This window comes from Lontra canadensis, unplaced genomic scaffold (genome assembly GCF_010015895.1).
Source record: "Lontra canadensis isolate GAN:19392208 unplaced genomic scaffold, GSC_riverotter_1.0 scaffold74, whole genome shotgun sequence".
NCBI classification, from domain to species: domain Eukaryota; kingdom Metazoa; phylum Chordata; class Mammalia; order Carnivora; family Mustelidae; genus Lontra; species Lontra canadensis.
Window position 1 is genome coordinate 4220429 of NW_022631068.1, and position 15059 is coordinate 4235487.

Genomic DNA, 15059 nt, shown 5'->3' on the forward strand with positions numbered 1-15059 from the left:
CTGCCCTGCTGCCCCTCTCCTGCCTGGGTCCTTTGAGACGGCTGGGAAGCTCCTCTGGGCTAGGCCCCTGGCTTATGTTCACTGGCCGCTCTGCAGGCATCTCTGAGGGAAAGCTATTAAAAGTGGACCTGAACTGTGATCATCAGAAATGTCGACTCCCCCAGGCCTGAGATCACGGTCATTTTTGCAGCCAGGCTGTCCTGGCTCATCGGTGCTTTCTCCTTCCTCCCTACCACCGCAGCTCCCCGCACACCTTCACTGCAACCCCTGTGCCTGCCCGCAGCTTGGCACCCTGTGGGCCCTCGGCTACACCAGTAGCAGCTGAGGGAGCATTCCAGAATCCAGATCTGACCAGAAAACCGTCATGCTTAAAGTCCTTCAGTGGCTCCCCATCACCTCCGAAATGGAATCAGACCCTGTGGGTGGGCAGGTCAAGTCTGAATGCTGAATTACACTGGTCACACTGAATCTCTGCCTTTTCCCCCAAAGACCCCACACACCTGTGCAGATGTGGCGGCCTGGTCTCCACCCCCCTTCCCAGCCCCTCCTGCTCTCAGACATCCGCTCCTCCGGGAGGCTTCGCTGTTTCCCCGGGCTTTGTCATGTCTTGTTCTTCTGCTCTTTTACTTCCTCCACTAGACTATGTGCTTCTGGGGAACAAGGACTGCGTCTTAGTCTTTGTCACAGCCCCAGAGGCCAGCTCACAGCCCAACTTCCAGCACGAGACATAGCAGGCTCAGCGGTTAGAGCTCAGACTCTGGAGCTGGACCGTGCTGGTTCTGATCTTAGCCCTTCTGTATATTAAACAGCTGTTTGATCTCAGATAAGCTGTTCAACCTGTCTGTGCCTCAGCATTTACATCTGTGAAATGGGGATGGCTGTCACAGCTCTGTCACAGGGCTGCCGTGAGGGAATTGGGATTTAATGTGTGTGCAGTGTTCAGAGCAGTGAGGCTGTCCTTGTAACAGAGAAACCTTCCTCTCCTCCAGGTGGGTGCTTTGTGCCAACCACACGGAGCCAGTGAAGGGCTTCCTAGGCCGGTTCCTGAGGCGGAAGCTCATGGAAACAGAGATCAGTGGGCGAGTGCGGAATGTGGAGCTGGTAAAAATCATCGACTGGATTCCCAAGGTCTGGCATCACCTCAACCGCTTCCTGGAGGCTCACAGCTCCTCAGACGTCACCATAGGTAGGTGGGAGGCCAGCCAGGGGACGGACGCTGCTCCTGGGGCCCTGGCCGGGACAGCACTTGGCAGGCACAAGTCAGCCAGATGCCACACTGTCCACACGGATGAGAAGGGGACAGAGGGATGGTCACAGCCCGGGCAGACCCTGTGCTGCCGGTCATCAGCATCCGGTTCTGTCTCTTTCCTCCTCTTTGCACAGCCACTAGGGCTGATCAGAGCTCGCAGCCGGCCTGGGCCAATGCCAGCTCCCTGATGAGCCCCCACTGCCAGGCTCCCCAAGGGCAGGCCACCCGGCGACATGGGCTCTGCTTTAAAAATAAAACACAATCAATATTCCCAAAGCTTAGGGTTCAGAGAAAAAAAGACCGATCACCTACTGTTAATTTGAGCTTCGGTGTTCTGTCCTTGTCCGGACATGTAGGCTTTGTGTGGGTGCAAACACAGCGTGCACACAGGATGCTCTTTTCTTTTTTATTTCCCGTTGTCCCCAGAGCATCTGTGTTGAGGCTCTGTTTTCACAGTCCTTTCCAAAGGCTGCAGAGTAATCAGCTGTGACCATACTGTCGTTCGCGTAACCTATTCTCTTCTCTTACGCTGGGCGCGCCTCTGATTCCAGCAGGCAGGGTTCAGGGTTCGTCGCGTTGTGGTGAACATCTCTCCCCATAAAGCCTCTCCTCTCTCTCAGATGATTTCCTCGTGGGGAGAGAGATCCCGGGGAAGCGGTACTTACACTGCCATTCAGAAGATCACGGGGTTCCTCTTGTGGGGTCTGTTAAGACCGTGGCTTCTCTTAACCCCTCCCCTGCCCCCCCGTTTTGGCTCTGACTGATTTTTCCCTGTGGTCCCCAGGCCCGCGGCTCTTCCTGTCGTGCCCCATCGACGTGGATGGCTCCAGGGTGTGGTTCACCGACTTGTGGAACTACTCGATTATCCCTTATCTCCTGGAAGCCGTCCGAGAAGGACTCCAGGTGAGGAGCACACTTGCCACGGGCCTCCTCAAAATTGGGGTGGGGGCAGGGACTGTTCTGGTGACCAGAGGAGTAGTCTGTATCTCCTCCGTTAGACGTCCAACGGACGTGGCGTGACCGCCCCTCATGGGGGAGGCCCTCTGTCTGGCCCGGAATAGGACATATCCTGGCTCTGCCACTGTTAATGTGGGACCCCAGGCAAGCTGGCAGCCTCTCTGTGACCTAGTGCCCTCGCAGACAGAAGGGGAGAGTGACGGTCCTCCACCACGAGGAGTCACAACAAGGGTTAAATGCAGTCGTGGCCAGAAAGGGCCCAGCACGGCGAGCGCACAAGAGAGGGAAGTGTACAGTTTGGGAAGTAGTCTCCCCTCTGCTATTTGACTCAAGCCCTGCTTTAATCCCAGAACTTGAACAGAGATTTTTTTTTTTAGTTTTTGTCTCCATTTTTCAGGAGAGGAAAATTAAGGCTCAAAGAGAGTAAGTGACTTGCCCAAGGTCATAAAAGAGATGCTTGAAGAATCTGAGATTTGAGTTCAGGCCTCTAGCTTGAAATCCAGGTTCTGAGGCCTCGGCCCCAAAGAACTCACTACCTGCCACCGGGACAGTTTGCCCTCCCGCCCCCAACCGGGAAGGACCCTGTGGCCCACGAGGTTGCAAGTCCCTACAGAGCAGCAGCTGGAATGCAGCACCACTCGATTCTCATGCAGCCCAGCCTTGAATGCTACAGGCTTAGCATCAGATTGGAGCCTGCCCCAGGGGTCACTGTTGAGCCTGGAGGCCCCTTAGAAGGTCTTAGGCTTGCAGCCCCCACGCTGAGTAATGAGCAGGCATCAGGCACAGCGGAAGAATCCAGGAACCCATCAGGTTCCCAAGGGCTCCTTGGTTTCCTCCATACTGGGCACCTGGAGACCCGGGGGGCTGCTGTATGCCTGTGGAGGGTATAGGACGGGGCACCCCCACGTGCATGTGTGGGGTACAGCAGTGGCTGCGGTCTGCGTGTCACTGCTGTACACGCGGCTGGGCCCAGTGAATATGGGACGGCCTTGTGCCACGCAGTGGTGCCCATGGTTTCCGGGGGCGTGTGGGACAGCAAGAACTGGGAAAGGAACATGCTTCTTGTGACTGCTGTTCCATGGAACTGGAGGGCAGGTCCTGCAAATGCAGGGACCCGTGGAAACAGAAGTGCACCATGCAGGCAGACCCGCAAGAAGTTAGGCAGTCCCTTGGTCAGCCCCAAATTATTCATTGGTCGTGTGTGAAGACCATTCCCTGATGGCAGCATTTCTCCTGTGTCTCATGGCTTTCATAAACGAAGGTGTGAGGATTTTAGATCTTTGCAGTAAGAATCCCCCTAGGTAGATAAATTCACTGGCCTGGGTCACTGGGCCCTAATTTAGTCTTTAATCAGATGATCTGTTAGTGCCACAAAGCCAAGTGGCCATGTAGTCATTCCATTTTCTTGGGCCAGTGGAAGCTTGTCCCACATGCTGGACTCCTGAAGTCTGTTGCATTTCGGAAGCCCCTCTCCTCTGTTCACCCTCCATGGCTTCCCAGGGCTGCACTGTGCCTGGCTCCTCTGGGAGACCCCATGCTGCTCAAAACAAGTAGAGGAATTAGAGGTGGAGGAAATGCACCATTTCCTCTTATTTCTGCCTCGCCTTTCGCTTGTTCATTTGCTTCTTCTTTGCTCCAAATTTATCTTGTGATGATGGATAGGGAGTGACTTCAGAGCATTCTTGGAAGAACCCCTGGGCTTTGTTGGTTAAGAGCCGGCCTCCTTTGCGCAGTGAGCCCCAAACCAGGAGTGGGGAGACACAAGGAGTGCTCCAGCCTTGACCTACCCATCAAGTGGCTCCCTGTTGGTCCTCACCCAGGGTGGACGTGCCAGGACCCTGCTCCTTTAGACCTGAATTTCAAAGGCCCTCTGGGCACAGAGTGTAAACTGCCCTTCCTGAGGTTCATGGTGAAGGAGCATTGTGTCTCCTTCCCACCAGGAGTGAGAAGGCAACAGGTTGAAAGGATTTGGGGATGGCTATAGACCATTCCATCAGGGACAGGGAACAGAGACACGCCACCATCTCGTGGGACTTTTCGGTTCAGTGTGAAGCAAGGAAAGTCATGGCTTCCCTATGCTGTGAGGTCATTTGAAAGACCATCTTTGAAGAGTGTGCCCCAGTTAGCATTTTACCAAGCTGCTCAGAAGTGAGCCACCTTGCCCCACACCTGTGACCTCATCATCCTGGGGAGCCCAGGAAAACCACCAGAATCTGCTGATTCAAGAGGAAACCTGGTGTGCTCTTCAGGCCTCTGGTTTTGAAGGAAAGTCTGCTGACGTTGACTGAGGGCTTGCTACTTGCTGGGTGCTGCTTGGGGCCTGATGTGCATGATCTCTTATAGTTCTAACAGCTCGAAGATTACCTCGTAAATGAGGAGACAGGCTCACGAGAGTTTTTGACTATTAGCCAAGTTCACTCAGTGGGATGAGTGTGATGAGCCAGCGTTGGAACCGTCTGGCTGACTCCTCCATTCCTTCTGGTATTTTCAAGCTGTCCTGAGGACCCCCTAACTCCCAGAAGCCTCCGGTGGCTCAGGGAACAAAGTATTGTGTTTCATAGGGTGGTTTTCTACATAAGATTTCATGTAACAAAGGGATGCCTCTCTTTTTAAAACAAATTTGATTCCCCACGCCCCCAAGTTAGTGGAATCCACGCTGACTGTGCACTGGGCACTGTGCGGGGTCACTCCTCACATGACCAGGCGAGATGAGCATGTGGCCATGGGGGTACCGTGGTTCAGAGCAGGCAAACATGGCTTCCTTGTGTGGAGTCAGAGGCTCACAGAGGCTCAGGAATTCATTGCCATTGTCTTAGCCCACAGCTCCTGAGCCATTGGGCACACCAGGCACCTCCCTGCCTGGGGTAGGTGAATGTCCCATCTGTCTGTCTCTCCATCCAGCTGTCTCCACCGCTTCCCAGAGCTGCCTCAGGGCCCTGCTGCCGTGGGGCCAAGGAGCTTTTATGATCATTCCTCTGCCTGCCACGGTCCCAGCCCAGCCATTCATCACCTGGTCTTGAACATGTCTAGTGGCGAGTGTGGAAGCTTGTAAAAATATTTTCTGTCCTTGCAGGTGATGTTCACATGGGCCTAGTGTACATTTGTCTGATGACTCAGTTCCCAGTTCTGTTCTTCTTTGGAGCTGTCATTGTAAACATTTGCTGAAGTGTCTGAGGTCTTTAGAGCAACTCAAAGGACCCACGTTCCCTTGTGGGGCAGGGGAGACCATTGGGGTCTTTATCGGATGACCCAACCGGCACTGAGACCCTGGGCGAGTCTCCTGTCTGTAGGCCTCAGGTTCTCTGTGATCTGAGCAGCTTAGACTAGAGGAGTATTTTCTCTGGCTAGCTTCTGTGAAGCCCAGAAGATTTTCCAGGCTACTCACTGGTAGGGTCAGGGGAAGAGCAAATATTTGAAAACCACTGGGCCGTATTATGTCTAAGGGCTGGACGAGCTCCACATCCCAGCCTCTTTCTCTGTGGCCGTGAGCCTCTTCTCCAGACTGACTCCAGAAGTAGGGCCACGTAGTAGCTCACGTGTGAGGTCTGGCTTGGGAAAGGAGGCCCAAACCTCCCTCTGGTGGGAGAAGCTTCTAAAATTGCAGGCATGTTTCTGATTGGGAGCAGCCTTCTTCAGTTCTGAATATCCCCCAAACGCGTGTGTGTTCCCTCCCTTCCTGGCATGCACGCACGTGCACATGCCCACACCTTCCCATCATCCCTTCGTGCGCAGGCTATGAACAGCCTCTAGAATGCCAGGCTGACTCCTCAGGCCTGAGACTCACCACTGCCCCAGGTGAGGGAAGATTTAGGGACAGACAGGTCAGGGTGCTAGACGGGAGGGGTGCAGGTGTCTGAGAAAGCAGTGAGGTCATAGGAGGGTGTGTGTGTCCTGAGTGTGGGCGGAGCCAGTCACTAGTTGGGATGGGTAAGCCCATGTGCCGTGCAGGCAGGGTGGGTGGCTTCCCCGACAAATCAGACATAAAGGTCAGAGATGCTGTTCGCAGTCATGACTCAGCCAAGTTGGCTCATCCTTGTCTGATGGACAGTGGTCTGCCTCTCCCCGGCCTGGTTTTGGCTGAGTCATGTGGCCTTGCTGATACCAGGCGGACTCAGTCAGGAGGGATAGAGAGGGGAAGAAAGGCCCAGACAAGGAAGCTGAGGTCCTGGGTTTGAATCTAACTCCGCTCCATAACCTTTCATGGCTGGCGCTTCTGTTTAGGCCCTGACAACCCCATCTGGTAAATGAGGCCAGAGGACCCCAGTTCCTTCCAGCTGGGGCAGCCTAGGACCTGGATAGATGTGGTCTTCTGGGCAGTCAGAGCTCAGCTCTGTTCTGTGAGCAGGTCCTCTCACCTCCCTCTCACCTGTAGAAGTCCTGGGAGGGCAGACGGAGCCACCGTGCAAACAAGGTGCTTCAGGAGTCTTTGGTCTGTATACCCCTTGGCTCCCTGTCGAGGGGGAGCCTCCCAGAGCCACAGAGAGCACCGTGCTGGGCGAGCACACCTACCACGTCTCAGACTCGGTGGTGTGGGGAGGCCGGCAGACTTGGATTCCCATTCTGCTGCCTTTCCTTCCTGGGTCTGTCCCCTCATCTGGGAAACTCGGCCACTCGTACTTCCCCCTGGAGTCCCATGGTGGTTCAGTATTTGTAAAGCGTTGCTGACACGCCATCAGCTGTGAGATGCAGCAGCCTGTGCTGACATTAGACAGAAGATAAAGACGAGGCCTGGTGGCAGCCCCGCTCAGGGAGGGGCGGCGTCCTGGGTTTCTGTCCTTGAAAGACAGTATAGATTTCCTGACATTGCCAGTAAAAGTCAGGGCAGTAATTTTATCATTAAGTAGTTAAGGCTTAAGAAAAGGTCTTAAGTGATAATGTCGTTTTCTTTCAGTTGTTAAGATTTTGAAGGATAATAGTTGAGAGAGAGACTTAAAATTCTGATACCCGTGCCTAACCTCTGTTAACAGAGTGCTGGTTTGAAAATGACCGGTGCTGCCGGAAGGGGCTCCGAGAGTCCGAGCTGCTTCAGGAAATGGGTTTTTATCCAACCGGGGCTATCGGTGACCACCACTGTGGTGTCTTGATGCCTGGCCCTCGATCTCTGTGGGAGGTCATCCTCGGGGAGTGGGGCACCTCTAATGGGACACTAGAGCCGGCTTGTGTGAGCCGATGCTCAGCACCTCCTTCCAACTCCAAATTCCATGATTCCATATTGGTAGTTTGAAATGGGCCATAGGAGGAGGATTTACACCACAGAAATTAGCAAATGCTTCAAATCACGCAGTTGGGGCTGCTTTTCAGATTGAATCGCAAAGCATAGAGTTCAGGGTGACGTGGCGAGGCGTTGGCAGAGCTAAGATGTGGACCCAGGTCAGCCTGTCTCCAAAGCCAGCACCTTTGACTCCTACATCACGTTGCCTTCAGTCTTAGCACATCAAGCTGTGTGTACCTCGGGTGGCTTCCTTCCTTAGAATTCTGGAAGTGGAGTTACTCCATTGGGAAAGGCATCATGCTGGGCTTGAGGTTTCCAAAGGCTGCAAAACCAGGGCTGCAGAAGAGGTCTCGGGCCACTCCCAGACTATTCCTTCTTTGCCTGTTTCCAGCTCTATGGAAGGCGGGCCCCTTGGGAGGACCCCGCCAAGTGGGTGATGGACACCTACCCCTGGGCAGCCAGCCCACAGCAGCACGAGTGGCCTCCCCTGCTGCAGCTCCGGCCTGAGGATGTCGGCTTCGACGGCTACTCCATGCCTCGGGAAGGGTCTGCGAGCAAGCAGTTGCCCCCCAGCGATGCTGAAGGAGACCCACTGGTGAGTCTTAGCTCCCGGAGCGGCTCAGCTTTTACTGAGCACTTACTGTGTATTGGTTGTGATGCAAGGCATCACAGAGAACAGAGACGGGACTGAGCCAGGGTCTCACTTTGGAAGGCTGGACCCACACCAAGGTTAGTCACACTTTTGCCAACATGCTCTCTCATGATGTCAGTTTCTCACTACAGCCTTGAACCCTCTGAAATTTGTTCTGGTGTAAGGTAAAAGGTTATGAATGTGATTTTTTTCCAGCCTCAGTGCCCCTGTCCCACTCTTTGCCCTCTGACTAGAGTGCCACCTTGATCACGTGCTGTCCTGCCCCATTCATCTCTCCCACTAGTGACCAAGCAGAGACAGCTCTCTGTTGCTAAGGAGCAGAAGGTCGGGCCAACTGATCAGGAGCACAGGCAGGGAGAGGTCTGAGGGCACGGGGGGCTCCCAGAGGACAGGGCAGCCTGAATGCAGGTCCCAGGGCCAGCGACCTGAGCTAAGTCTGGGTAACATTGCCTGAGCTTTTTACTTACCCCCATCATTACGAGAACAAATAAAGGCCCTTTGAGAAGAGCCTGGATAGGGACGCTAACACTATAATTACAGTGTCCTCTGCCTACGTGAGACTGTGAAATTAGACTTAATAAATCGAAAATTCTATTAATGAAGGTAGAAGCACATATCCCAGAGCCTCCCACACTTAGGTGACCATTATCATGCCTTCAGTTTACCCTTGAGCTCCCTTGGCAGCTAAGGCAAGAGGAGCAACACAGCAGAAAATAGGACTTGTGTTACCTTTTTTTTTTTTTTAAGTTAGGTTTTTTTTTAAGATTTTATTTATTTTATTTGACAGAGATCACAAGAAGGCAGAGAGGCAAGCAGAGAGAGAGAGGGAATCAGGCTCCCTGCTGAGCAGAGAGCCTGATGTGGGGCTCTATCCCAGGACCCTGAGATCTCAACCCGAGCCGAAGGCAGAGGCTTAACCCACTGAGCCACCCAGGACCCCCTTACTTAATGAAAGAACATATTCATAAGGGATGCAGCAGGATTAAAAGACAGCTGACTTGCTATCCTTTCCCTGATGACTAATTGATTTGCTTGATAAATATCATCATCATCACTGCTGCTGTGACTTGTCTGCCATCCTTCTGACTGGCAGGAAGGAGCTGTGGTCCTGGGAGCTTTTCTTCAGCAGGAGCTATATTTTAAGTGGGAGTTACTATGTTACTATACACAACCTAATGTACAGCGTTTACAACAGTGGTTTTGCAGAAGAAAGGACCAGCCACATCCGACATGAATTCTGGCTAAAGCCAGAGTCATGGAGATGTTTTTGTAGCTGCAAGCTCATGAGCTCTTGCCTTACATAAAAATAGAATTTAGGAGATCTCTAGAGGAAAACTTGGCTCCCTCGTCCCCAGAACCTCTTCTCTTATGCAGGAGTATTTGTGTCCCTGACTAAACAAGGGCATTTAGGTAAAGCCTGGAGCTCTTGGAATCGTTACATAGAACTCTCCCTCCAACCCCAGGTCCCAGGAAGTGAGCTATGCTGGGCAGTCACCCCCACGAAACAAATAGATACCTGGTGTTTCTCCCTGCCCAGGGCCCGAGGTCTCTTGCTAACCGGTCTCTCTCTCCCTGAGGACTGACTCGTTTTCTTTTTCTTTCTTTTTTTTTTTTTTTTTTTTCAAGAATATACACTGTAAATACACTGGGGCTGTTTGATGAGTGAATAATCGTGGCCGCCAAGGATTGCCTGTTGTGCTTCGGCTCCACCTCTTACCCGGTGGTGGCTACACCGACAGGCCCCGCTGATGGTGGTTCTGCGCCCTGGCTCACCCAAGGAGACCATGAGGCATCCTGAGGGGCAGCTGGCTGGGAAGCAGCTGGATTTCATGCCCAGCTGCTTCGCATCTTGGCCCGAGCTCAGAGAGACCCTTCTTTCTAACTTACTTGCTACATAGAATCAAAAAGACACAATGTACAGTTGCAAATAACATTGGTTCCTTCTTCCCCCTTTCACTGGCAAACAAATAACCAAGACTGTAGGCAGGGAAGGTCTCAGAACATTCTTTAAACCTTATAAACAAATGATGGTGATGATGGCAGATCTCCTTTATTGAGAACTTCCTACGTGCCAGCCCCTGTTTTGCGGGTCTGAGGCTCCTCCTGTCCTTCGACCCTGTGAGACACAGGTGCTCTTGTTCTCTCTGCTCTTCAGAGGAGGACCTGGGGGCTCAGATATGGAGGTAACTTGCCTGGAGTTTCCTGCCTCGGCATCCAGGTGCCTCTGTGCTTTGTGGCTCTGCTTGTGGCTGTTGCTGTCCTTTACCTCCCCGTGGTGGCCTCGGCAGGAGCGGGAGCGTTGCCAGCTCCAGGCTGCCCTCTGGCGCCAGAGCCAGACATCCGCATGGGCTTGTTGCTCTCCAGAGGGGTAGCCGTGTGCCTCACTTATCAGCGGGGCCAAGGCGGCTGGACGGGCATCTCCCCGCCACCCGAGGGCTGTGCTTGGGTAAGGTGTGTCACTTGCAAATACAAGATAAATACTGGATTCCTAGAAGACTTCCTCTTTTTTGTTTTTTGTGATCTGCCTGTATTCACTCAGTCCACACCCATAACATGGTAGGACAGGTACGATTGTTCTCATGGGGCCAATGAAGAAGCCGAGACACAATAAGGTGAAGTAACTTACCTGAGGTTATGTGGCTCCTAAGTGCTAGAGGCAGGATTGGAAACCTGGAAGCCTGGCCTGGAGTTCACAGTTTTGTTTTTTCATCCACGGCCTCTGCTGTGGGCTGCAGCCCAGGGTGAGTCTGGAGGACAGAGCAGGAGCCTGGAAAAGTCCGGAGGCGGATGGCTGCCAGGCCGAAAGCCGCTCACGTTCTCGCTCTCTCCCCAGATGAACATGCTGATGAGGCTACAGGAGGCGGCCAACTACTCCAGCCCCCAGAGCTACGACAGCGACTCTAACAGCAACAGCCATCAGGATGACATCCTGGACTCGTCCCTAGAGTCTACTCTGTGACAGGGGCCAGCCATGGAGCCTGCCTGCCTCTCCCTTCCGTGCCCCGCTCCATGCGCGTCCCCTGCACCCCCTGAAGATGCCCTCCTGAGCCAGCCCCCCGGCCGCAGAGTGAGAGCGCAGGGATACCCAGACCCCTCGTCCTCCAGCCTCGACTTGGGTGCGGGCCTCCCGGGCCAGCCGCCTTGGCACCGTTCCCTTCCACAGCGAGACCTGCACTATCTCATCGTTTATTTTCATTATCGTTTGCCTTGTTGCCGTGACCTCCCTAAGACACTGAAGTTACTTCTCGGGAAAGGATCATCACCGTTGAAATGGAAAGGTTTATAAAGAAAACACACACACAGAAACCAAGAACCCACTTGGAAGCTCTGAAACCCAACAGCATCGTGCTGCGAGCTGCGCAGAGTAGAGAGACTGGAGCCAAGCTGGAAATGCGGGCAACACAGCTGCCCCTCCACACCGACCCCCTGGCTGGGTCTTGCCGTGGGCGCCTGCCTCTGCCTCCCCGCCTTCCCCGCGGCTGGCCATGGAGAGAGCTGGTGCTAAGGGCGCGGGCGCGGGGACACCTTAGGCAAACGCGAAGCGCAAAGCGAAGCCCGCTTGCTGGGTTTTTTTTTTTTTTTTTTGGGGCTTTTTAAATGGTGCTCTCCTTCCCCGAGGGGTATTTTTGCCTGTTCCCGTTCGGCTACACCTCCCAGACCCGTCAGCCTCCGGTCGGTCCCGATCGTGAGTGGAACGTGCACGAGCGGATGGGGCCACGGCGCGGACAGCGCGTGTCTGTGTCCTCCTCCTCCTGTCTCCGTGAATCAGGTTTTTTTCTGCAAACACTGTGGCCGGTGAGAATGGGTCTGTTTTGAACTGGTTACCCCCTTGCAAATGAGGTTGAGTTTCCCCACCCTCTTCTGACTCTTTGATTTTGAAGATTCCTCCCCCCCCCCCCCCACCTTTGGTCAGAATCAGTCCTTTGGTGAAAGAAAGAACCGCAGGAGTTGAGTTTCGGTTTGGTCCTGCTGAGTTCTGGTTGTTTGGTTGTCCATCCCCACGGTTTTACACCTCGCCGGGCCCTGCTGGGGCTGGGGGGGTGGGGGAGGTGGGCGTGTTCTTTCTGGGAGGACCAGGACCCCATCCTCCACGCGCGGGTGAGCCGGGACCTTGCCTTTTCTTCTCGTCCTCGAGGCTTCAGAACGCACATCGACACCTCAGGCGTGCCAGCCCCAACCTCAGGTGGGGTGCTGAGGTCACCTCGCACAAGACTTGCACTTTCCTCAGAACCAACGTGACGCAACTCCACAAGGGGCCGGCGGCCTCTCCCTTCCAGAAGCCCCGGCCTCCGTCCAGACGAGTCTTGCCTGACCTCTTCGGTGCTGACCTTCCCAAAGCAATGCCTTACTGGTTTTGTACTAACCGTGTTCATTTACGAGTGTTGTGCCTGCCTGGGGTCCATTATTCTTTTTCTTGTTTTCCCCATCAGAGCAAACAGGGCTAAAAAGTCATCTACTCATTAGGAGGACTCAAGTTGCTGTGACTTTTCTCATCCAAAAGACTCATCTGTGTGGATGCGTGACCATGGGTAAAAGAAAAAAGAAAAAAAAAAAAAAAAAATGCAAAAAATTTTTTTTTTTTTTTTTTTTTTTAAGATTCTTATCAGTCTCCAACTAACACTCTGCCTGGACAGTGATCTGTCTGATGCAGGAAAAGGCAAAAGTTCCAAGTCCACATGACATTGCTGATACACACCCTACTAGGATGTGTCTTCAACATACTGGTATTTTCTTTACAGAGAGTGGTATATCTGTAAGTTGTTAGTTTATGCTTTATGAAGAGAATCTTTATCAGGCCCCAGTGGGGGTGTCTCTGTTAACGATCAGGGTTTTTATTCCACCTTTCACACTTTCTATTTCTGAAGGTCTGTCTCTGTACATTTTTTTCTCATTTTCTTACCGCAAGAACTTGACCTGAAACTGCTCGCATGCCATTGGATGACACCACTTTCTTCCTCCTTAGAGGAAAAGGAGAATGTGTCCCCCTAGCTAGTGAATGGAAAAGCTCTCCGTGCTGTCCTTGCTCTCATCTCCGTAAACTCAGACTCTCTTGTGTGCAACCTTCATTAGCCATCTGGGTGTGTGAGTGTTGTCTTCTTCTGTTCTGGTATTTTTGTTTTGTTTTGTTTTTTTTCCCATAAAAACTTCAAACCATGAATTTAGCCTGTGACCACGGGCCACACCCTGAGCCTTCTGGTAAACCTGAAGAGTGGTCCTTCTCAATCTGTTTCCCAGCGATGACCTTACACGCTCATACTGTGAATTTGGGAGGAGATAAAATGGACTTCTCCTTGGGGGCAGTTTTCCCAGTCACCTTGTGAGTAGACACCTGCTAATATTGTTTGAAACCCGCCTCCTTTTTTTTTCATCTTCTCTGTCTTCTCCCCTCTACTACAGACTTCCCTCCCGCTGGGTCCAGGCTCAGAACTGAGACCTCTGTCCCTGGTGCTACCTGGCTAATGACCGGTGATTTCAAGTAGTGTAGCCCTTGTGTGATTCACAACTCCGTGTCCTTCCTAAAGTTTCGGGAAGCAGGGTTGTCTGATATGCACATTTCTAATTTCGGTCTTATTTTACTTTAGTGTCACTCACCTTTGACAAAGTGACTTTGTACTCATTTAGGGCTCTGTCCGAAATGCTTCCAGTTTGCCTTTTTCTACAGTTAGGCTAATTTTGAAATGTATGAAAGTCTATGCAACATTTATGTTGAGTTACCAATGGAAGCCAAAAGTCTTCTTCCCAAACTGCCAAGAATTAAACAGGCCATAAATGAGATGGGAATATCTTTTAATTTAAGTTTGGGGGTGAGGGAGGGGTGGGACAAGGAATGAGACTTGCCTAGACCTTTGTTGTGTCTTGGGGACATTTTTTATTTCACTGTTGATGCTTCAACTTCGAAATTCTGTGTACTCAAATTTGATCATGGCGAATCTACTTCAAAAGGAAAATAATCCAACTTTGTGGATATTAAATGGAAGGTTTGCTGTTTTAATCTAGTTGTTTCCAGTGGAGCAGTTGATGAAATATGTCCTATAAGATGTACATTTTTTCATTGTAACATAGAAATTGTAAATAATCGATTAAAGTGCTGCATTTTGATGAATTTTTTCTAGCCATTTTTAAAGAGAAAACTAGGAATTGAGTATTTTGTGTACGGTATGTTTCCTTCCTCCTTCCCTCCCGCCCTCCCTATTTAATTTTCATTTGTCATGAGGTTTTTGGATTTGCCAATGATCTACTGGAGATCACGCCCCACGTCATAGAGAATAAAGCCGATGATTGTACCAGTCTTAAATTATTCATGATTCAATAAAATTGATGCTTATTTATTCAGATTAGTGGTTTGGCTTTTCTGTGCTCGAGCAAGTCCTCATCGGAGTTTGACTGCATGGTGACAGCAACTGTTCTGGAGAAAGATACACAGCAGGGAGAGCCCCTAACTCTAGCAGACCTTCCTTTGTCACCAAGTCGTCTACATCCCGCCGCCGCCTCCTCAGTTTCTCCTCTAACTTTTTGCTCCTTGTGTGGGGCTTATTGGAAACGCAAACCTTGGGACTCCTCTGAAACTTGGTGAGTCCTTGGCGATCCTGTGGGAATGCAGATTCTGATGGAAAGGTCCAGGGTGTGGCCCGAGTGTCTTGATTTCTATCACTCCTCCCGGGTGATGCCAGTGATGTGTGTCCTCCACCGTGCTGGCAGCAGCAAGCCCCATTGGTGTCCGGGCAGACCGCCAACGGACTCCTTGGCACAGGCAAAGTTTTTGTTTTGTTTTTTTTAATGTATTGAATACCTATTAATAGCCAAATTGCTTTCCCAAACGCTCCAGTATAATCCACAAAAGGACCCTGAGGAGGTAAATATTCCTACTTCCATTTTACAAGTGAAGTAAACAGGATCAGAGAAAACCACTTACCAAGGATCCTGTCAGCTAAGAAGGCTGGGAGTTGGGAGTTCCAGCCCTGTCTTCCAAATCCAAAGCCTGCCTTGCT

At 51.9% G+C, this 15059-nt stretch overlaps 1 protein-coding gene across 3 annotated transcripts in view; it reads left to right on the forward strand.

Moving 5' to 3' along the window:
* Positions 1 to 11583, forward strand: part of NAV2 (neuron navigator 2) — a 382063-nt gene extending 370480 nt beyond the window's left edge. For all 3 annotated transcript variants that reach the window (XM_032881202.1, XM_032881203.1, XM_032881204.1), the window contains 4 exons: positions 990 to 1186; positions 2034 to 2152; positions 7810 to 8013; positions 10904 to 11583. In XM_032881202.1, the coding sequence (XP_032737093.1) occupies positions 990 to 1186; positions 2034 to 2152; positions 7810 to 8013; positions 10904 to 11029 (646 nt within the window). In that variant the 3' untranslated portion in view covers positions 11030 to 11583. The remainder of the gene's footprint in view (positions 1 to 989; positions 1187 to 2033; positions 2153 to 7809; positions 8014 to 10903) is intronic.
* Positions 11584 to 15059: the final 3476 nt, after the last annotated feature.